General features: G+C 38.9%; 1 protein-coding gene and 2 long non-coding RNA genes across 5 annotated transcripts in view; 1 reads left to right on the top strand and 2 right to left on the bottom strand.

Annotated features, from left to right (window-relative positions):
* The window catches only part of emilin3a (elastin microfibril interfacer 3a), a 42,415-nt gene extending 27,764 nt beyond the window's left edge, over positions 1-14,651 (top strand). For all 3 annotated transcript variants that reach the window (XM_081609200.1, XM_081609201.1, XM_008414380.3), the window contains 4 exons: positions 8,796-8,880; positions 8,993-9,112; positions 10,350-10,858; positions 11,783-14,651. In XM_081609200.1, the coding sequence (XP_081465326.1) occupies positions 8,796-8,880; positions 8,993-9,112; positions 10,350-10,858; positions 11,783-13,593 (2,525 nt within the window). In that variant the 3' untranslated portion in view covers positions 13,594-14,651. The remainder of the gene's footprint in view (positions 1-8,795; positions 8,881-8,992; positions 9,113-10,349; positions 10,859-11,782) is intronic.
* Positions 1,043-2,343, bottom strand: LOC108166438 (uncharacterized). The gene is made up of 2 exons (XR_014088271.1): positions 1,937-2,343; positions 1,043-1,329 (listed from the first exon to the last, which is right to left on the bottom strand). It is a non-coding gene; the product is annotated as an uncharacterized LOC108166438 (long non-coding RNA).
* LOC108166445 (uncharacterized) overlaps positions 9,016-23,336 on the bottom strand; it is a 38,990-nt gene continuing 24,669 nt past the window's right edge. The window contains exon 3 of the long non-coding RNA XR_014088270.1: positions 9,016-9,110. This is a non-coding gene — a long non-coding RNA (uncharacterized LOC108166445). The remainder of the gene's footprint in view (positions 9,111-23,336) is intronic.

Below are 23,336 nucleotides of genomic sequence, written 5' to 3'. Positions count from 1 at the left end.
TGTCAAGCCACCATTCTCTAACTGTGTATAAAATAAACAGCCTCCGATCGGAGAGTAAACCAGCTAGCAGCAGCTTTAGCCACAGCTGGGAAAATATATACACCGCTATCTGTCAGTGTTGTAACGTTAAAAGGTTCACTTTCTGTATTAACTGTAATAAAACAGTTTTTTCATGTTAGCCTTCATCAGTCATTGTCAATTTACCATTCTCCAACTGTATTTAAAGGAACCAGCCTCCGATCGGAGAGTAAACCAGCTAGCAGCAGCTTTAGCCACAGTTAGGAAGCATACACATACACCGCTTCCTTTCAGTGGTGTGTTGTTAAAAGTTTCACTAAAATCACTTACATCTTCCAACACTGTTGTTTAGAAAAACATTTTAAATATTGATTTAAGCGCCATCTGCCAAATAACTTACATATTCTGATGCGATTCATAATTTCTCCATTTGTTTTGCTGTCCATCTTTCTCAACAGTAGTCGACCTAACAACCTACCATATCTGGGATGGTCTTGTTCCTCTGTCCATGGAAGGTTCAGTCAATCAGCTGTGGGACATCTGCTGCCTAGTCAAACTATCATGAGCCTCTTGATTTAATAGGAGACAAACCAGTACAGAGCCTCCCTGATCCTGCAAGTCACATTTCTTGGATGAACACTCACTACTGCAAGCAGCTGTTGGAAATGAAATCTTTGTGTATCTATTCTGTAGTTAATATCTATATGTATCCATTAATAAATTAATTGATGTTATGTAGAGTTCTGTAAAAACTATTGTAAATAGCTTCTCTTGAGTAATCTACATATGTGCAACTTTTACATTTAAATTGCTTCTTTTTGTAAATTTTACACATTTGGCAACGAAGTATGTGGAGGAGAGGAAATGCTAAAATTAAAGCTGCCATTGTGGAACAAAGACATAAGGTTTGTGGCTGTTTCTTTAAAACATCTATTTAACAATTATATTAAACACTGTACATGGTTACTACATTACACAAACATAATTACTACAGTTAATTTAAGTCACTGATAGAGAAGATGTGTTTACAAAAGGCATTAATTTTATTTCAACTGTATTTACTCAGGGTTTACAACTTAAGAAGACATCCATGTAGGGTCTGTGGCGCGTGCCAGTCTGCAGTGAACTGGTGCCAGTCTGCAGTGAACTGGTGCCAGTCTGCAGTGAACTGGTGGATGACAGAGACAATGGTATACTGTAGTGAGCAGTTTGAAGCAGAAGTCCCACCATGTGGTCCACAGGGTTTTCCCACCTGAGCACAAACTTCATGCACTTCGTTTCCACAGGCACCACAGCAGAATCAAGTGTAACCTGTTAAAAGGGATATACAGTTATTATTCCTATGTTATCAATTTTCTAAAGCCAAGTCTATAACCGCAGGTAGACAAAGTATAAGAAACGTAACCTTCTAATCATAACATTTGATATATATTCATTGGAGAAATGTGAAGTTAATTAGCTAATATAGATATATAGATAGCTCATCACATTGATTTCTCCAATGAAACGTTTATATCTATCTGTCTAAAACAGTGTCTTCCTCATCATGTCTTGATCGTAGTGTAGCGTAGTTGAATCTGCGTTGTGTCTTGTGAAAATAACAGCCAGACAACAGCTAAGCTGAAGGCACTTTTAATGCTCCTGCATCCAAACAGCAGAAAATAGCGGTCAAAACAGGCCTTTTCTGATCAGTGCTCCACAGCGCCGTCTCCCACGGAATCCGAACAGAAAGAGCCTGAGCAGCGCGTGTGCAACTTATGTAAAATAACACATTCACCTTACAAAATAAAAATAATGGCAACAATAATTAGTAACTAAGTCCAAACATGAGCATTATACTCTTGAACAGTACATGAATAACAAAAAAAATAACAATTAGACAAAATATTCCCACCAAAAGCAATGAAACATCACATACCTGCATCCAAACAGCAGAAAATAGCGGTCAAAACAGGCCTTTTCTGATCAGTGCTCCACAGCGCCTGTTTAACCATGAACAGTACTATTTTCAGCACATGGATGTAGCATTTTCATTAGCAATGTTTCATGAAGTATAAGAGTAGCTAAATGTCTGCCAACACGGTTCTAGCACTGTTTAGCAAGGCTTGAGTGCCCCAAAGCACATTATTTACAAAAACATATTACTTATACTTAAAATGCACTTATTAAACACAGAAAACAAAACTTCATACCTTCTCCCACGGAATCCGAACAGAAAGAGCGCGACGGAGAGCGTGGGAAAACCTTTCATGAACTATAATGGTATGACCCGTTAATTTTTCTCCTTAAACCCCGAATTAACACCCAAAACAACAATATATGAACTCAATATGATCAATAGTAGAGAAAACAATTCACATTTTCATTCACAACACACCACATTTAAATAAAAATAATAATTTTGAAACAGGAAGTTACCCGCTGTTTTGCAATGGATTTGCCGTCTTTTCAAAATAAAAGCTACCAGTGCTCATACGAGTTCCCACCGGAACAGCTTATCACTTGACAATCTAGTGTAACAACATCACACTGCTACAGTAGCAAGAGTTTAACTTCTTAGGACGTGATGGAGTAGCGGGTGTTTGGCATAACTCAAGTTTTGGACTTGTGGCTTCAGGTAATGTCGCTACTTAGCGGGTGGTGAAACTAGCGTTAGTGAGGAGGGTTTAATACGATCACGCATTTTACATGACGGGTGGCAACCCCAGTCTATACTATAAAAATGTGATTAAGATTAGAGCCTAAATACGTTCTATTTCCAAAACAGAAAGGCTACGTAATGTTAGCCAGCTAACAAATTACTATCCTAGCATATCAACTAACAGCTAGAAAAAACCAAAACACGTACCTTCGTAGTCAAACTGGTGTCAATCAGCGAGTAATTTGTCCAGTTTAGATGATGTTGATGAAGAAAAACTGTTTGCAAATAGTGATATATCTTCAAATCATATTTGTGGCAGCAGCTTTAGAGTCCAGAAACAGCGTTAACTACACATACCGGAACTAAAGATGCACCGTTTCGAGCCATAACGGAAGTTGTGTGACGTCATGTGACAAGGGTCTATTAGATGCTTTTCACGTTTTCTTAATTACAAGGAAAATCCGCCTTTAATACTTTAAACCTGGTTCTTCTTAATCTTTAAGCCTGATTGCTGCACAAAAAGATGAAAGGGAATCCTTGAATTAACAGTTTCCACAGAAGAGAACATCAAATAGCATCCATTATTAATAATATGCATCTGGGTTCACGCTGAGCTTCTGTTTTTAAAGTTTTACCAAGTTATTGTTTATTTATTTGATGGTAATTTTTTTCTGTCTGAGCCAGGAAGTCTGAACCATTTAGACGTATTTCAAATTACTATGTCCACATTATTTATTAATTATTGCTCAATAATTATTGCTCTAATTATTGAGCAATAATGTTGCTCGTTGATGGAAAGTGTTAGTGGGGAGAAAAGGTCAGGAGAAAAACTGAGTCAGTAGTTGTGAGGGTCTCTTACCACCAGGGGGCAGTCTCGTTCCGTGTACAGTTCTGTGGATATTGCTGGTTTCTAAAAACGTCTTTATTTTAGCTATAGCGTTAAATTGAATCCAAATTATGTGGAAGTCCTGTAACATAACTGGCTGTAATATGGTAACCATGACTGTTTTTAGAAAGGTGAATTTGTATTGAAGCTGCTGCCCCCGCGACCCGACCCCGGATAAGCGGAAGAAAATGGATGGATGGATGGATGGATTAATAAATATAAATTGAGTTAATTTTGACACTTTGAAACAAGGACTCAGAAGTCTAGATTTCGAAGTTTTGGTTTTTCCTATTTGGAGTTTGCATGTTTTCCCAAGTTTCTGAAAATTTTCCTCTGATGGCTTCATCATTTTTTTTTAAAATTATAAACACCAAAACAGTTTTCAAATTGACATTTCTACATAATGAAACTCTACTACAGCTTCAAAAACTATTTTTTAGAAATGTCTGGCATAAAATGTTTTATTATGAAAGCTGAAAAATCTTTTTATGTTTGTGTGGTCTTATTTTAAGTGTACTAAAATATTGGCACAAGAAACTAGACAAAAACTATTTGGTAAAATGTGTGTTTTTCTGCAATGTGTAACTTGTGGGACCAATTATTTATATTCTCTAATGTTGGATTTTGAATAAATCTGCTAAGTGAAATCTTAGATTCTAGCATGTTTTAGTGTGAATTTAAGCTACTGCAAAAAAAAGATCAAGTTGTCAGTAAATAAACAACAAAAAAGACTGTGGTGACTCTAAGCTCCCCTATGTGTGAGTTTTTGTGCGATTGCTAACTGTCTCCAAATGTGTACACACCCCTGCTGCCATCTGTCCGCAAGACTACGAAGTGTGTGCGACACTCCGAGTTCCCCTGCGGCACAAAATGAGGTTTGTTTATGCCAACATTGATCTACTCTAATGACACACCAACATCTCTGAATGAATAAAATTTTTGCAAATAAAAAAAAAAAAACACATATGTAAAGCTAAACAGGAAACAGGTATGTGAAATTTACTGCATGGATGTGAACATACTAAAGTCTAAAACAAACAATACGGATATAACAAGCAGGCATCCTGCAAAAACAAAATCTTATCAAGTGTTTTGGTCTATTCTGGTGCAAATATCTTAGTACACATAGGACTAAAGAAAACGTAAGGATTTTTTCATCAAGATATAAGAGCTTGTTTTAATCAATAATTGATTCATTGAAAAAATAAAACACTTGTTCCACTGGCAGATTATTTCACTTATCACATGGAAAAATGTCTTGTTAAAAGTGATATAATCTGCAGTGGACCTATACTTAAAAAATATATCAAGGCAGTATTAACTTAAAACAAACTCTTATGTCATGCTGAAAAGTTACTTGCAGGTTAGTTTTGCATTATTTCAAGTGTAATATCAATCAATCAAGGCTATTTGCAAAGCACATTTCAGCAACAGGGCATCACACATCATTAAAACAACCAAAAGTGGATAGAGCATCCAAATATTGTACTCATATGTAAATACCCAATTCTGAAAACAACATAGTCACCAATTGAGAAACCAGTAACAAATATAAAATTTTGTTACATAAGATATTTGCGTCAGAAAGAAACTAAAAATGCTTAGTAAGATTTTGTGTTTTTGTATCTTCCCCCTGGAGAGCACTTTTGCTCATTAGAAGTTGATTTAAACCCACTGATAAATTAAGAAGCATTTTTCAAACATATTTATTTAAAGAAAAGCAGAATTAAATGTTTGGTTCCTGCTCCGGCTAAGTGCGACAGGAACGTGAGACAAAACTGTCCGGCAAGTGTTACCAAAAAGCCACAACTAAAGCGATTAACAGGCTGGTTCAGAATCTGGAGCATTATTGCTAAACTCAAACTGAAATAAGGAGAGTGGGACAAACAACAACACGGCCCTCCATCTGCTGCACAGACTCACACTTTCACACCCGGCCTCGCCCTGTTCACGAAGCGGCCGAACTGAGAAGTCCAGGTTCGACACGTGCAGCGTGACGCGCAGGTGAGCCAGGCAGGAACAGTTGGGACTCTGTGACGTCACCGAGAGGAAACGCAGGGTGGGGCCGCCTTCATGCTGCAGAATAGAGCTGGGCTTTGAGCTCTGCTCCGAGCATGGCTGCTTAGCTCTCTGCAGCTTGTATCACGTCATACAATGGGAGCTTGTTTATGAGTGAAGAGGGCCAAAGAGCTCACGGAGAATATGTTGTAAACACACACCGTTTTGTTTCTGAGCTGATTCGGGTGTTTTCAAGAGAAAGAGGCGTGGTCTGGAAGAGACGGGAAACTGGTGGGCTTCAAAAGATAACAGCTAAATAATGAACACAGGTAGCTTGTGGAGCAGAAGGTGCTAACATTTTGTAGCAATCGTTGGAATGTTGCGTTTTAGTAAACCTGAGAAGTGGGAACTCGGAGTTGGGTTTGATGTCGGACTCGAAGCAACAGCGTTGGAATTTCAACATGGCGACGCCCATAACAGACATAGTTTTAACCTTTACTTTCCATAAGCAAACAGCACTTTAAAATTTTTCTCAAGTTTAAATCTTGTAGGCGCTACATGTGACACAGATTTTAGACGCACGTTAATACGTGTGTCTCGTAAAATTAACATATTTCTGCCACATCTTTCTATTGTTGATGTGAGGAGCGGTAATTTTGAAACGTAAAGTTTGCCTTACAAATCGTAACTGGGAGTATTTGGAATCGCTTCCTGTTTCCCATTGAAAATCCGACTGGAGGGCGTTCCAGAACTTCCAGTTCCGAGTACAACGGAACCTAGCATAAATATACTGCTAAACACCGGAAGTTAGTGTATTTGTTCTTAACATTTTCTTATGTTTGATTTTAATTATTTTTGTTCAGCACTTTAGTTAGTGGATACTGTTTTCAAACGCTTTATAAATAAAATTGGTTTGACCAAGTTCCCCCATAAAGCACCTTAATACGTTTCTTCACGTCTGACGTTATTGCAAGCTAAAATGTCGCTGTTGGTGCCGTTTATCCGGTGAATGTTATACTCATTTGTTACCCCTCCATATTAACGTTTAGCAGCCGTTTACCGGCGCTGGGGCCCATCTGCTTCGAGGTGGAAGATGCTTCAGAGATGGTATTATGCAAAGCGGTTATTTTAGCAATTATCAATTTGAACCAATCTGCCTTTTCTCCCCTGGTTTCTGACATAAATAAAAAGCTGCTGCTCAGTGGATATTTTCTCTGTATCACATCATTTGATCTGAAAGATGTGAAAGTCCCAGACAAGACCCATCCTTGCACTATGACTGCAGCTAACAATTGTTTCAGTAATCAATTATTCTGACGATTCATCAAATAAAAAATTGGCACATTCTGCAGATTTTTTTCATTTAAACATTTAGACATTTTTATGCATTATTATAGATACATTCAAACACCAAACAATTAAATTCATTTTAAATAAGAAAATAAATGTAAAATTCAATAGCATCCTTAGTGTGTGCTTGATCACTTGTACCTGCAGCTAAAAAAAGAATTTAAACAGTATATTTTATTAAAATATGTTAACACTGTTATGAGACCCAATCTTAAATATGTACAAATTCATATTTTCCAAAATATTGGAAAGATGTTTCAGTAATATCCTTGTGATTACCGCATGGCACTATAATGTGACTAAGTTCAACTTGCTTTTCAGTAGAAAAGGACCCTTCTGTGAAACAAACAGGCTGCCAGGCCTGTTCTCTATACTCTGGGTGGTGAACTTACTAAAAGTGCACAAAGACTTGTGTTGTGAATGAATGTGTGGTTTTGTGGGGCAAAGCACTCAGGCCTGGGTGTGCACTGTCACGCTCTTAAACACAGAGTGTTTGTTAGTGTTTGCTCTGGAGGTTTGCTGTTAAGTCAGGTTTAAAGCTCTCTGGGTGTGTGAAGTTAAAAAGATGTTTCTCCATTTCTCGACACAACCTGTAGAAAACCCCAACATTACCACCAAGGCTAAGTCAATATAACCTGAAAAACATGGAGTAGAATTAGTATGTGGTCATTTAAAAAAAATTATTCTACAGGTTGTTGGATTGAGATTCAAATTTATCTAATTTACAAGAGAGACCCGTTTTGATTTTTTAAAAATAATCTAACTCTAATGATACATATAATTAAAACATTTGATCAAATTAAAAGAGAATAAAAATACGGCCGAACAACAAACACATTTCATAAGTAGAGTTTTATCATTTTCTAAAACAAGTTTATGGAATAATAAAAACTAAAGATTCTCTTTTAAATTTCAACCAGTTTCCTGAGAAAAATGTCTCTCTGAAAGATTTTTTTAAAGTGCTTACATTAAAGGGTTAATTTTTCTATATGCAACAGCAATAAAGCTTTTTACTCATCTTTACCAGGATTATTGTAAATATCAATGGATGCTTTAAATTCTTAGCACAATTTCACAGTTCTCATATAAACTAAATGGTCATGCATGCAAATATTTATGTGTATAAATTGAATCTGTTTGACTTTTGTGATACAAATAAATCAAATTACACAATAGTAATGACAAAGTGGCTCACAGGAGCTACACTAAACAGTGCAACATTTCTGAACTAAAACAAACATGTTTTATTTCACTTGTATTTTTTTATGTTAAAAAACACTGAAATTATCTTTACGTTCCAAAAGCTAAGTATAGCTACAAATGACTCATTTTAAGACAAGGTCTTCTGTTGTGCCCTGAGGATGTGGTGTGTTATTTTTTCCTTCTGACATCATCATGGGAAAAAGCTAATATGGGTTCAGCCACAGCAGTGACTGGTATATGGAGTATTCTGGGTCGATGTTTAATAAAAACTGGATTTTCCACAAAGCTTAATGGAGGAAAGCATCCTGCATTTGAGAATAACTTAAGATTTTGGTGTTTTTCTTCTTTTCATGTGGTTTATTGTCACTGTGGTGTTACATCTGAGGAGGGCTGGTGGGAGGAGATATGCAGATGTTTTCCAGAGGGCCCTATTAGTGACATACTGAAGTCTTTCAAGCCCACAGTGGGCTGCTGTCACTCGAACATAGTCCACCTCAAACAGCCTCAAAGACAGCAGTCCTCTTTTTATGCTGCTAATATTTCTACTGCCTTTTTACCCAAAGATTTAAGTAATTTAAAAATATTTTGTCATCGTGAAGTGAAATATCCAGGATTTTAATCGTTCTTCGTCTTCCGTGTTTTTTTGTTTTTTTTTAATGATGCATTTTGCAGTTGTGATTGGTTTGTTTTTCCCACTAGTTGAAGCCAAATACTCCAATTTATTCACAATTCATCAGGGGCTCAGTCCACATCAGGAGCAACTGAAACCAACCAACAGGCACAAGTAAGTTCAGATCTTTTAATGTGAAATAAGCTGCAGTACATTATAGGTAAAACTTTAGATCTGGCATCTATTTTTCTTTCATTTGTTGTGTTTTATGTACATTTTTTAAAAGGAACCACTGTGCCTACGTCATTGAGAAGACGGTGTCCTTCACTGTCCAGGACGGGGCAGCGCCATATGTGAAGGCTGAATACAACAAGTGTTCCTGGGCCAAAAAATGTCCAACTCTCCTGTAAGTGTAGACAAAAGCAAAGGGATGCAAACAACTAATCAACTTACTATTAATTGTCAATTAATGGTTTGTTCAATTACAATTGGTTCCAATAGATAAATAACGTTCACTTGGATCTTCATTTAGTGCTGTAGTTTGGCCGCCATCCAGCAGAGGGCGCCGCTGGTCAAGCTTAAGCGGAGTCGTTGATGTTGAAACGGTCCAAACAGAGTCCGGTGTGGGTTGCAACATAGACTTTATGAGGTTCTGTTTGATGTATAAACACTGAAACAAACTCCCCAAGTTTCACATCACCATTCAGCCGAGCATGACCGGAGCAGTGTCACTTTATCATTAAAAAATTATTGATTTGCTACGAAGGCGAGGATGTGATGACCGAAAAGCGGACTGTGCAACAGAAAAATTGTAATTAAAACATGAGGGCAATGAGCAAGATTTATTTTGAGAGCTGTGGTGAGTTAATGCATTTAATGTAGCGATGCTTTAATATTCCTTCAGGAGCAACAAGAAGCAGTTCTTCTGTATAAATACCTCTATATGTTTCTCACAAGGATGGATGGATGGGTGGTTTCTCACATTTTATCTTTCTATTTAGCAACCTATAAACTCCTGTTTGGTTATATTTAATAATATGTTGTTTTTTTTTTTCAGCGATTTATGAAAAATGTAGTTCTTCCTGCTATGGACAGTAGGTCATCCCTCTTGATAGAAGATATAATTTACGGATTTTAAGAAAATAGCTGCTATCAATTAATCAGTCAATTGATAAGATTAATCAACCTTAGATTAGCTCATTTATCAATAACATGCATCCCTTGCAGCTTGTATTATACTGCTCTGAAGAGCCCACTGCACTGAACCCCATTGAAAACCTGCTTTTTTCCACCAAATGTTGATTTTTGAGTTAAAACATTAGTATTGTTGTTAAATGAATATGAACCTGATTTTATTTTATTTATTTATTTTTGCATTATTTGAGGTCTGAAAACACTGCATCTTTTTCGTTATTTTGATCAGTTCTCATTTTCTGCTAATAAAAACTAAATTTTTGCTTGGGATTTCAGAGACATGTTGTCAGTAGTTCATAGAATAAAAGTTCATTTTATTTAAACATTTACCTATAAAGAGTAAAATCAGAGAAACTGATCATTTTAAGTGATCTCTTAATATTTCCCAGAGCTGTATATGAGGCTTCAGCTCTTTGACAAAGTGACTGATAACTCCATGTTTTGCTCAGGTATCGCCTCCTCTACAAGCCGATGTTCAAGGTAGCCCATAAAACAGTGACTGAACTGGAGTGGCGCTGTTGTCCTGGGTACTCTGGTTACAACTGTATGGATGGTCACCAGATTTACCAGCATCCAATCAGGATGATGCCACCATTCAAAGGACCACCAATGAAAGGCCCACAGTTTAGGGGTCCACAGCACCAAGGGCCCATGTTCAAAGGTCAAATGTTCAAAACTCCACCTATGAAACCAAAACTCTGGAGTCAACCAAAGCAATCTCACACCAGCAGTTTCAGCTCCTACCCACTGCCTCACTTTGGGTCCTCGTCTTACCCCGACTCATCCTTTGAGCCTTACCCACCAGAACCTCAGCCAGAACCAGAATACCAGGAGCCACATCTTACAGACGGCGACCCAGAGCACCAGGGGGAATACAACCAAAGACTAGAAGATGTTACCCCAGAGGAAATGGCCGCTCCAACCGCAGGAGAAGAACAGCCAGAGGGGAAGATCACAGGTAACTCTCAAAAATGAATGACTGATGCAGACGGAGACTTTCTATTCTCAGTTTGGGACAAAGGAAAATCTTCTTACAATAGAAACTGCAACACCAATTCTTTGTCTTTAAATAATCATGTTTTCTGTATTCTGCAAGGATCACATCTATGCAGTGACCTTTACTCAAAAGCTGACTTTGCACACAAATGTGCTTTTAATTAATTTATTAAACTTGATTCAAGCAAGAAAGGAAATATTAATCTAAATCATGCACTGCAAAAACACAAAATCTTACTAAGTATTTTGGTCGAGTTTCTAGTGCAAATATCTTAGTTCAATTCACATAAACCAAAACAAACATACAAGTAACTTTTAAGCAAGATATTTAAGTCAATAATTCCTTAATATTGCTGACAAAATATTAGTTCCACAGGCAGGTTATTTCATTTACAACATGGAAAAATGTCTTGTTGCAAGTGAAATAATCTGCCAATGGAACTAGTTCTTGTTGATTTAAAACAAGCTCCTACATTTTGCTGAAAAGTTCCCTGAAGATTAGTATAGTATTATTTCAAGTGTACCAAGATATTTGCACCAGAAACTAGACTAATCAATGCTTGGACTTGGAGTGTGTTTTTTATTGCTCAGAAATGACTCAGTTTCGTTCTACTTTTTTCTAATTGGTAGAGAAAAAAAACATGTAAATTTCTTTTAATAACGCAAAGTCCTTTTTAAGTTTTGGATCTAGAATCATTTACATGTACATTTCCAGCAACAAACCTGACTACTTTATTAGTTTATTTAAAGTATTACATGAGCAGTTTATTGATGAGCGGGTGTAAAAACTTTTTGTTTTGGTACTCAAGTTGTTGACCAAACATTTAGACACCTCTGACTTACACATTCTTCCTGATAATGAGCTTGTCTGATTTTCTGTTTACAGGCCAGGCTGTGGGGAGAGAGACAGAGGAAAGGATATTTAGAATAGAGGAGGACCTGCGGCATCTGAACCACGGTCTGGAGACACTCAGGGGAACAGTGTCTGGACTGGAGAACAGCCTGAGAGCCTCGCTGAGAGACGATGCCAGCAGGATGCTGTCAGCTCTGCTCTCTGCTGCTCCAACGCCTCTTGCTGCTCCCGCTACAGCGTCTAACCCACCCATCGTCGGGTTTGTGGAAATTCCTGCCAGAGATCTCGACATGGAGGCCTTCGATGGCAGCCACGTGTTTCCAGACCTCACAGAAATGAGTGGAAGGGTGGAAGAGCTGAGGACGGAGCTGCAGGAGCTCAGAGCAACGGTTCAGGGACAAGACGGAGTCCTGAAGATGATCTCAAATAAAACCAGGGGAGGTGTGGAGAGTTTGATGGATGCTAAACTGAGTGCAGTCAAGGTGGAAATACTCGATGGACTGGAGAAACGAGTTGAGAGTGCAGAGGAGCGCTGCGGGGAGAAGGTGGGAGCTGAGCGGCGGCAGTGCCAGAGGGTCCAGCGTCAGCGGCAGGAGCAGATGAGAGGCGCTCTGGAGGAAAGCATGTCAAAGCTGAAAGCCGAGCTGGGAATCATCCAGTCGCAGATCCGTCCATCAGGTGAGCTGGCAGAACGAGTCCTGCATCTGGAAACATCTGTGGCAGACCTGAACCGATCCCAGATGCACCTGAGAGTGGCTCTCAGCGGTCACAAAGACCACATAGAGGCGATGCTGGAGGGCCGCCTTCGGTACGTTGAAGACAAGCTCAACCTGACTGAGCAGATGAGAAGTGGAGATCCTGTGGAAGAAGCTGCAACAGGGCAGAGGCTGGAGGCCAGGATGGAGGGTAAGCTCCGAGACCTGGAGGGCCGCTTACTGACGGCTCTAGAGGAGCTGAGCAACGCCACCGCCCCCACCCTGCTGGAAGGCCATGTTGTTCCAACACTGGAGACGGAGCTGGAGTCCCTCCGCGGGAGGCTTGAACTTGATGTAGACAGAGTGCAGAAACACCTAAACAACCTGGAGATTCTCTGCTCCTCTCCTTGTTCTCTTGCCACCCAAGGAGATGCTTCTGGGCCGGGTGAAAGCCAAGAAGTCGAGCAGAACATAAAGCAGGTTTTAGACTCGCAGAACGACCGCTTGAGCAGTCTGAACTTCACCCTGCAGACGATCTTAAACACCAGGGAGAGGCAGGTGGACGCAGAAAAAGGTCCTCCATTTCAGGCAGAGCTTACGGTTCTTAAGTTCAATGTTCGTTCAGTCAACCACACCCTGATGAGTCTCCAAGACTCCCTGGGCACAGTGGTCCATCAGGTGGGAGAGGCCAACAGCTCCTGGCATGAACGAGAGCTTCGCCTGGCAAAGCAGATGAAGGGTGTGGTCCAGCTGGTCGGGCATCAGGCCTCCATGCTGGGGGCAGGCGAGCGTAGGCTGACCCGACTCAAAGCTGAGCTGCAGGACATGAAGAAGCGGCTGGCAGAGGAGGTCCGTGGGTGCCGGAGCACCGCCATGGTGGTCAAGAAGGAGGTAACTGAAGTTGGAGGGCGCGTTGCCAGTGTGGAAGATCAATGTAAAGGTCTGAATTACCTGGCAGAGGATCTGGAAAGAATCAGGGAGGAGCTGGAGAAACAATCCAGCAGTCTTCTTCTGCAGGTTAACGGGACGCTGTCCAGCCACGCTCAGCAGCTGTACGAGCTCAAAGACGAGCTGAGAAACTGCACCATGAGGGCCGAGCCGATCAGGAGCTCAGACACCAAACGAGGCGACACATTCACTCTGAATTAGTTCAATCGGTAGGGATGTTAATATTTTACCGCTGAAACCTTTAAAGTTGACCTATTATGCTTCCTTGAACAAGTTAAGTCTATGAGCGTAAGAAAACATGTTCATCACATTTTTTGCACAAAATCAGTTTTTGATATACAGATTTCAGTGTGGTCAGTTCTGCCTGTTTTGAGCTGTTTGTTATTGCCTCCTGTCACTTTAAGTGCAAATAATCAGCTGCTGGCCATGCCCCCAACTCAACGTTTACACTCACATGTGAAAATGGCTGCAAACAGATGCGTAATTATATAAACGTACATCTTTGAAAAGCATTAGAAGAGTTTCCTGCACAACCAACAGATTCACAAATGCTTTTTGATCCCAAATGAAAATTAAATGTTGCTGTAACTCATATTAATTCAAGATTCTTAAAAGAGTTACTGTAGATGGTGATGGTTGAATGCAGCAAGTGCATTTTGGATGGTAAGTTGACAACGAAACACTTGTCATTTCCAGCAGCCATTGTACAGCATATAAAGCAGTAAAGCAAGTTGACCAAATGTGCTGGAACTCCACCTGGGTTGCTAGGTAACGAGCCTAGACTTGGGTTAGGTTGCTAGGAAACTGAGGCTGCACTCCTCTGAAGTTTCTAGGCAACATGACTTAACAAGGAGGTTTTTGATACGGCTCATTTTCCAGACACCAAAAAACATTTAGTTATTGCTAAAAAAATGGTTGTCCTGTTTTTAGAAGCAGTGAAGATCCAAATGGAAGTAAAAAAAAAAAATGGCAAAATGTGAATTTTGCATAATAGGTCCCCTTTAAACCTGCACTGAAATATAAATATTATCATGATACCCAGCGGGGAAAAAAAGGCAGCTATCTGTGAATGAAATTGTTCCATTCATGACGGTGCTATATGACAAATTATTTTTTGTAAACAATTTTTTAGAGTGATTGAAGGATGAATCTGTGAATGTGACGCTTAGATGAACAATCATTTAACAATGTCTCTGTTTTTATACTGACTTTTCTTATGCCAAGGCTATATATATATATATATATATATATATAAAAATGCAAAAAATATTTGTGTAACAATCTGTTGGACGTTGAGTTTAGTTTATTTTGACTTATTTCTGTTATTCTGATCTTTAAAGTTAATTTTCCTTCAGTTTCTCTGTATCTAGGTGTCACAACTCTACACCTGTTGTCCATCTACTTGCCTGTGGAGTATAAATAAGTATAAATGCTCCTTTGTTTCAGTCAGACGTTGTCACATGCGGGTTTGCTGTTCTGTTTCGATTTGGTAAATAAATGTTGTTTCACCAAACCACTGGCTTCTTCAGCTCTTCATTTAGGTCCTCAAAAAAAAATCATTATGAGAGTTTGGTTGTTGTTATATTGTGAATGTTCTTAAACTCCATTCTCTTAAAAAAAAAAAAAGTCCAATAAAAAAAAGTCTGGAGTATTTCAATTTTCCTTTTAACAATTAGTGAAAAGGCAGTAGTCACTCTTAAATCATCTCATCTGATGTAACATCGTTATCTTACATTGATTGTACAGAAGCTTGCAACAGATCCCATCAGGTCAAAAACAAAAGGTGTGAGTAAAAAAGTAAGCGCACCCCATGACTCAAAGCTGTATCTGGCTATAATCGAACTGTAATGCCAGTTTGACGCTACGTAGCTTAGCATAAACAACCGTCCTCTAGTGCAAAGAGATGCTAATTCAATATGTGGAAGAAAAGTAAGTACACCCCATGAATCCCCTGACTTGTGACACCATCTTTGGCAGCAGCGACTTGAACTTGGGTGAAGTTTCATGATGTGTTGGTCAGATGTCATTGGACGGGGTTGACTCAATGACTTAACCCCAACCCATCACTCCTTCACCGCCGTGCTTGGCAGTTGGTTTTAGGTGTGTTTTCTGATACGCAAACTAAGCATGGGACTTTGTTACAGAATTAAACATCTCTATGTAGGTTTTAACTGTTCAGCAGAACCACTAGAGGGCAGTAGAGACATGTTTTGCTTCGGTGCCATGAGGATCCATGCAGACAGTAAATAATACTCCAATGCCTTCCAAGAATTAAGTCAACAGGGACAAAGCTCGCTTGCCAGAAGAATATTACAAATTTGTATTATTGCCAAGGTGATGAAGAAAGACAACCCAGGAGCAGCAGCCAATATCTCATTTCTTCTGGTTACACATCACGCACGGCTCTCATTGGACACTGCAATATAGTAAAAGGTGACCTTGCTAATAACCCTCTCCTGTTAGCTCCTGCTCTGCAATCAGGTGGTAAAATGACAGCTTCATGGGAAATGAGTCCACTGTTGTGTGAAAACACTTTATCCCCAGACACGGGCTGCATATTAACTGAGGAAATGAAATAATAGAGGATGGAAAAGAGAGCAGACAGGAAGTGAAAGACTCCACATTTATGTTTGGGGAGCTGGAAAGATGAGCGAGTTTGAGATGGAAACGTACACCTGAGGAAAAGACACACAGTTTCTACAAAAAGTTAACACTTCACAGTTAAAAAAAAGGGACCCATGATATCTATCTAATTATCTGTGCTCTCTTCTTTGTATTTCCCAAATGTCTGGATTGGGTTCACAGTAACACGAGACCAGACAACAACCCATTAATCTTTGTTTGTTTCCAACAAGACACTTGGACAGAAAGGGCAGACATGGCTCTGGTGAATTCGTCTCTCTCTCCTCATGGTGGAGTTACGCTTCCTGCGCGACACGCAGAGCGTCGCTGACCACCGCCTCCCTCCACCCAAATCACAAAAGGCACAGCTGGCACGAAGACAGACGACAGAGGATATTGGAGTAAACACAGGGCGGCAGCTTTCGAAAATGTGAATCATCCTGTATAATGTCCTCTGCAGAAGCTTAAGGTTAAAGTAGTGTGCAGCTTTTGTCCTCATTACAGTGATGGCCAGAAAACAGACAGAGTTGATTACAGCTGGCTCGCAAACCAGGAAGCCCAGGAGAGAGTTGCGTTAAATCAAGGACTTCTCCGGGATTTGACATTTTCCAAGGAGATGTTACAAATAAAGCCGAGCTAAAGGATTTATCCTCAGCCTGAAGTTTCAGTAATGATGTCAGAGTTTTAGAAAATAATCCGACTAACTCGCTGAATGGACGCAAAGAAGAAGTAAAAAGGAAACAGAGCTGAAACAAAATGAGATATTATCATTATAATAAAAAAATCTGAAAAATGTAAAACAGAACCAGTCCAAGCTCTGAACAGATGCTTGAAATTTTCATAACTTTCTCCACCTGAACAGAAACAAAACTGCAGTTATCTTTGGACCGACAGTCAGACTCGTTTTCATTCTGGGCCGCATCAAGATCATCAATGTTGTGGAAGAAAGTATTGATAAAACCCAATAGGAAACTGTTAAAATCCAGAATAACAAACTTTATGATCTGTAAAAAGAGTTGGACAGAGTTGCTCCCCCTTTCCAAAGCTTTTAAAAAAAGGTTGATTTATACATGTAGGCTCACGTTTTACCCTTGGAAAAGTACAGAGAACAACTTTGTTATCATCTGAGTGTTTTTCACGTTAGGTCTGTAAACGTCCTGTTTTCTGTAATTTATTTTCAATGTTTATTTTTATCTGTGAGGTTGAAGTTTTTTATGGATTAGACCCAGGAGGCGTTTCAGTGTAACCCACTGAGGCAGCTTTGACCTGGACAAAGGGATTTTTCTCTCTGTTGGTCAATTAGGTGGGAACGTCTCTGAAGTCACAATGTCATTTATTTGATAAAAAATAAATCAGAGGACTTGCTTACGCTGTAAATATTCACATTTGTACAACCTTTTTCCGCCTTTATGTGACGAATGAACTTCTCTATATTAGAGTTTATGTTTTATTTTCTTTTTTTAGTTCTGCTTTTGTCATAGCTAGCGAGAATATAATGACCAAACTCTTATAGCTGCAGTATGTATATAACTTTTATTTACATTTTTTTCCAAATATATATTTGTTAAAATTATCACCATGTTGTGGCAGTAAAACATAAGACATATAGAAAAAAATCGCGCCCCAGTGCTCCATGTCAGAAACAGCCAATCAGAGCCAGGAGGAGGGTCTTAGCGCTGTCAATCACCCTCTTGCTCACCCACTCCTGCTTGCTTATTGCTAAGCTACAGCTGGTTCACCACGAGGGTAGCTAGCATAGCCACTGATGACGCTGGATAAATGATTTTCCTGTAATGTATTTCCACCACTGACACATTCAACAGCATACATGAGGATGATTGACAGCGCTAAGACCCTCCTCCTGGCTCTGATTGATCATTATGCCCGGGAGCGGTGCATTTCTGCAGACTACAATAGTAGCTCAGAGAGGCGGAGCATCATTTTTTCACCTATTATCTGTCTCATTACATACTGTCACAACATAGTCACACTTTTTGGATAAAACTTTTCTTTTATAAAAGTTACATACAGCAGCTTTAATGTACTTCTGTTCTTAGTTTTACGAGTGTATTGTCTTGTTTTTAACTGCATTTATAATTCCCTTTATGTTGTGCACCAGATTTGGACATGAAGCTAATTTGACATTTATATAACTAGCGTCTCTCTGGTCCCAAGTCAGTTTCAGGCAGTATGCGAGTTTAATTGTATTAAAGATACAGAAAAAAGGAGAACGTTATAAATCTGCAGATGACATTCACAGTCAAATTATTTATGGCCAGGAAGTCGAACAAAGTTTCCAGCTGCAAAGCTTATCATATTGCAGCGTCATGTCAGATTAACTCTGTACAGCTTGAGGTTTTTGTAATCCATTTTCTGCTCTCCGAGGTTGAAATATAAATATGATAATACCTGATTATGGTCACGTCTTTTAAACTATGTAAAAGCAAAGTAGCACTTTGAAACATTTTGGGATTGACTATTGCAGAAATGCAAATTATAACTACTGGATTTCAGACTTTAACACAAAAAATTCTCAGATTTCTTAGTCAAATTTTTCTAACCATTTTGCAACAATTAAAAAAATACACTTAGTTGGCTTTAGATATACAATGACAATAAGAAAAGGGCAATTAACTGCTATAGGGCAAAGCAAAAGTGGTAAATAATTAAATAAAAACTATTTCTGCTATTGCTATCACCACTACCAGAAGTAATAATAATACAGACAGTATTATTAATATTAATATTATCCTCTGGCCCACATGTTATTAGACATATTCTACTTTTAGAAAAGGAGACAGCGAAGAGAAAAATCTGAGACAAAAGTATTATTCCGTACTGGTCCAGATTTGAAACATACTAAATAAAAAAGTTCCCTGGACTCTCCAAGAATGAGACTGCGTTCACACCGGCCCTGTTTAATTAGGTTTAATCAAACTATAGTTCGTTTTTTGTGGAAAGTCAGATTTACTTTGGGAGGCATGAATGTGTAAAAGCAAAATCTGGTTCGCCTATAAACATGGGTATCTGTTCGATTAAAGTGAACTCTGGTGCGATTCAGTGCTTAATGTGGATGCAAGCGGACAGGAGACCGCTCCAAAAGCAGGAAGTGGACTACAGCGCAGGGCATTCTGGGTAAACAGAACGAAAACAAACGCGCTACTCTGGCGCTAGCAGTAGAAATGAGACAAAAGAGAAATCCTACAACCGCTAAAATCTGATGCTACTCCATTTTTGTTTACATTTTCATGAATTAAGTTGTTCTCATTGTCTTCTTCTGAGGTTTTTGTGTTGTTTCCTTCAGTTGTTTCTCCTACAGCGCCACCACAGACGAGGAGGGGAACACTTTTACAATTAGTTAGGTTGTCTGACAGTGCAGTGTGAAAGTGAACCGCAGCTGAAAATGCAACAAATGTTACAGTTTTGAACTAAGTCTGTGGGACTATCAGGTATGAAAACAACCTGAAATAAACATGTGATCATTTGAGATTTTCTAAAGACTCCCAACTCGTTGCTGTCATCACCCCAACTTTGGTCATCATTGATAGGGCATTCAAGGTTTCAGAAATTTGTTTTAAAATTGTTTTTGAAGATCTGTTTTACTAATCAACCCAGATATATTTTGGACTGATAACCGTCTGATAAAATATTGGAACTTTGGTCCCCAATTGAACCGTACAATCTGTAGTCTTCTGGATTAAACCTTACAGCTCTGGAAAAATATTAAGAGATCTCTTATAATGATTATTTTCTCTAATTTAACTTTTTATAGGTATATGTTTGAGTAAAATGAACATTGTTCTTTTATTTTGAGAACTTCTGACAACATGTCTGCGAAATTCCAAACAAATTTAGTATTTATTTGCAGAAAATGAGTAAAAATAACAAAAAAGGTGCAGTGCTTTCAGACCTCAAATAATGTAAAGAAAACAAGTTCACGTTCATTTAGAAACAATAATACTAATGTTTTAACTCAGGAAGAGTTCAGGAATACATATTTGGTGGAATAACCAGGAGGTTTTCAATGGGGTTCAGTGCAGTGGGCTCTTCATTTTTCTAGAGCTGTAGTCGGCTTTCAAAGTACAAAGACTGTAGAAATACTAAATCAAAATACGGTGGAAAAACCTTGTGTTATGCAGGAAAAGACTGAACTGATATTTTTTAAGCCTTGAACCTTTCCAAGCTGTTTTTCTTAAGTGAAAATAATAATTCCAACATTTTCACACATAAACACTATTATATTTAACTCCCAAACCTTCCTCTCATCCCGATCGTCTCCTGCCATCTCCAATCTCGAATCAACTCCCCTCTCTGGCTGACCACTGGCTGTGACACTAGATCATCTAAATATGCTCATGCACCCGGCCATGTCAGTGACCAAATAAGGGGCCAGGCCGAGGTCTTAATATGACAACGTTGCTCTTTACAGCTCTGACAGCCCTGCAACCTCTGCACAGCTCAGGCAGTGAGGCCACGCTCCCTTAAGCAGCTTTCCATGACTGTCAGTCTGCGAGCTGTGCCGCTCCCAGCAAACTGCATGGACGGCGATGATAAAGTAGGATGACACAGCGCTTTAGGTGCAGCTCCAGCCCTCCCTCAAAGGTCTGAATTTACTGTTTGACCGCAAATGACACTTTATTTCTCAAGTGAAAGTCGCATTTGTTTTGGACTGTTGAATTAAGCTCCTTATTCCACGTCAAATGCTAATTGCAAAGAGTCGATGCTGTTTAACTGATCGATACGCTGAACTGTTGCTGAAGATTTCCGAGTCCTAATGAGCCAGTTTTATTGTTTCTGCTTCACATTTATGGATGGAGCGCCTTAGCTGTATGCATTGAGAGCATTTCTGTTACATGGCATTGAATAGATAAACCACCCACACACACACACCGATATACACAGCGGAGGCATTCAGACTATAACTCAGGGACACTGAGGACAGACCAGCCGTCCAATTAGTGGATGAACAGCCATACGTCCCCAGGCGCAACCACTCACTTCTTCATTCCAACAACTGGAAACAAACTGAAACATGTTCATCACTGACCCTCTATTTTGTAAACATTTCTTGAAGATTAAATAGAGCATAAATCACAGTTCTGTTTTTTTTTTTTTGTTTCCTAGTAACTGTGAAATGGTAAGAAATGTGAGTGATGTGAAGCTAAAAAAGACAGCAGCTGGCAGCTGGCAGCTGTGAATAAAACTTACATGAGATTGATGCTGGTGTATTTCTTCTAATACGCTCAATGAAAATAAGTTAATCAGTAGAAATGATACAGCAGCAGACAGGATGGGTGTTTAATCGAGCAGATGCAGAAGCAGCTGACAGACTGAGACTGAAACATTCTTGAGTATTAAAAATGTCTTGGAACTCAAAGCTTCAACATTTTTTACATTTTCAGCTGCTGCGGTTCACTTTCACACTGTCAAACAAACCAAACACTTTGAAAAAATCGTTCCCCTCCTCACCTGTGGGGGCGCTGCACTATGAACCACTGAAGGAAACGACATGAAAACCTCTGAAGAAGACAGAGCGCAACTTCCTTCTTCACAAAACATAAACAAAAGTGGATTAGCGTCAGATTTTAGCGATTGTAGTTTTTCTCTTTTGTCTTTGGTGAAATATCACTGATTATTTCTCCGTCCATCGATAGAAAAACAGGGTTTGTTGTTGTTGTTTTTACCCAGAATGCTCTGCGCTGTAGTTTGCTTCCTGCTTTTGGAGTGGTCTCCAGTCCACTTGGCCGCCACAATACGCATTCGAACCACATTAGAGTTACTCCAACCAAACTAACAGGATTTTAGACAGAACAGAGTTCGCATCAGAATTCCCCCCAAAAAACGGACTTTCTAGACTAACGGACTAAAGCTCAACTAAAGCGGACTAAACAGGGTCCGTTTGGTACTTGTATTCACAATGCATTCTTCAGAGCTTGTCATCATAGATGAGTGTGGGAACGTAGATCGACCAGTAAATAGAGAGCTTCGCCTTTTGGCTCCGATTTCTCCTCACCATGATTATAACATGACAGAATGTGAAAAATGTCAAAGGTTTGAATACTTTTTACAAACTAATGTAACCTGTCCATCACATCTAACCTGGTTAATTTTTATTTCCCATCACTTACTGTTTACCCGACTCTCAGATGCTAAAGCAGCTGCCAGTCCCACACCAATCGAGACTCTGTTACTTTCTGTATGTTGTTTAAAATCATAAATAATTTACATATCCACCACTGGTCTGTATGGAACTACATCCAAACTGAACCATTATAACGCAACAATAAATTAATCCTCCTATTGAAAGAAGGGAATGAAAATAAAAATGTATCTGACGCAGTAGTTTAGAGGTCTTCATTTCTGAATGTAACCTTATTGTGAAACTCAATTTAATTTGCTGTGAAATCCAAATATGTAGCTATATATATCAGCTGTGACCAATTGTCGTTAAGGTTGGTATCTACATTCAAGATGTTTGAATAGACACTAACATTAGATGCTAAATGTTAGGATGACGCCAGTTCTCCACTTGAGTTTAATTAAGATAGAAGTGAAAAGAACACAATGAGACGAGGATTAAAAGAGAAACTCATTCACCTCAAAGCGAAGAGATTCATATTAAAAGCACTGATGTTTTTCTTCAAAAGGTTTTTGCACAAAACGAGCAGGAAACTGATTGTAATGACGCTGCACGTCTTTTGCGGTCAGCTTTAACGGGGGACATTAACGTCCCTCTGTTTAAAATTCACATTTACATGTTTTTATACTTCAGTTTGGGGCTCAACTGCTTCTAAAAACAGCCCAAGTGATTAAAAAACCTCACAGACGTCTATTTGGCAATAACTTAAAGTTTTTTGGTGTCTGGAAAATGAGCCGTTTCAAAAAACTTCTGAATGTTCAGTCACATCCAAAGGGCACTGAGCTGATAACTAGCTACTCCAGCCCGTTACCTAGCAACAACTCAAGTGGAATTCCAGCATGTTTGGTCAGCTGGTTTTACCGCTGTACGATAGCTGCTGGAAAAGGCAAGAGTTTTGTTGGTGACCTATTGATTTACTATTCAGAAACCACTTGCTGCACTGCAAAAACACAAAATCTTACCAAGAATTATTGTCCAGTTTATAGTCTACATCTTAGTAGACTTTAAATAAATTACAAGTAACTTTTCAGCAAGATATTGGAGCTTACTTCAAGTCAATTATTCCTTAATAATGATGAAAAAGTACCATCTCCATTGGGTTATTATTTCAATTACAACAAGATATTTCTCCTATCTTATACGTGAAATAATCTGCCAATGAAACTAGTGCTTTTTTTAATCA

The sequence above is a fragment of the Poecilia reticulata genome, chromosome 7 (assembly GCF_904066995.2).
Source record: "Poecilia reticulata chromosome 7, P_reticulata-male-v2, whole genome shotgun sequence".
Lineage (NCBI taxonomy): Eukaryota > Metazoa > Chordata > Actinopteri > Cyprinodontiformes > Poeciliidae > Poecilia > Poecilia reticulata.
This window is presented reverse-complemented; position numbering and strand designations above follow the sequence as displayed.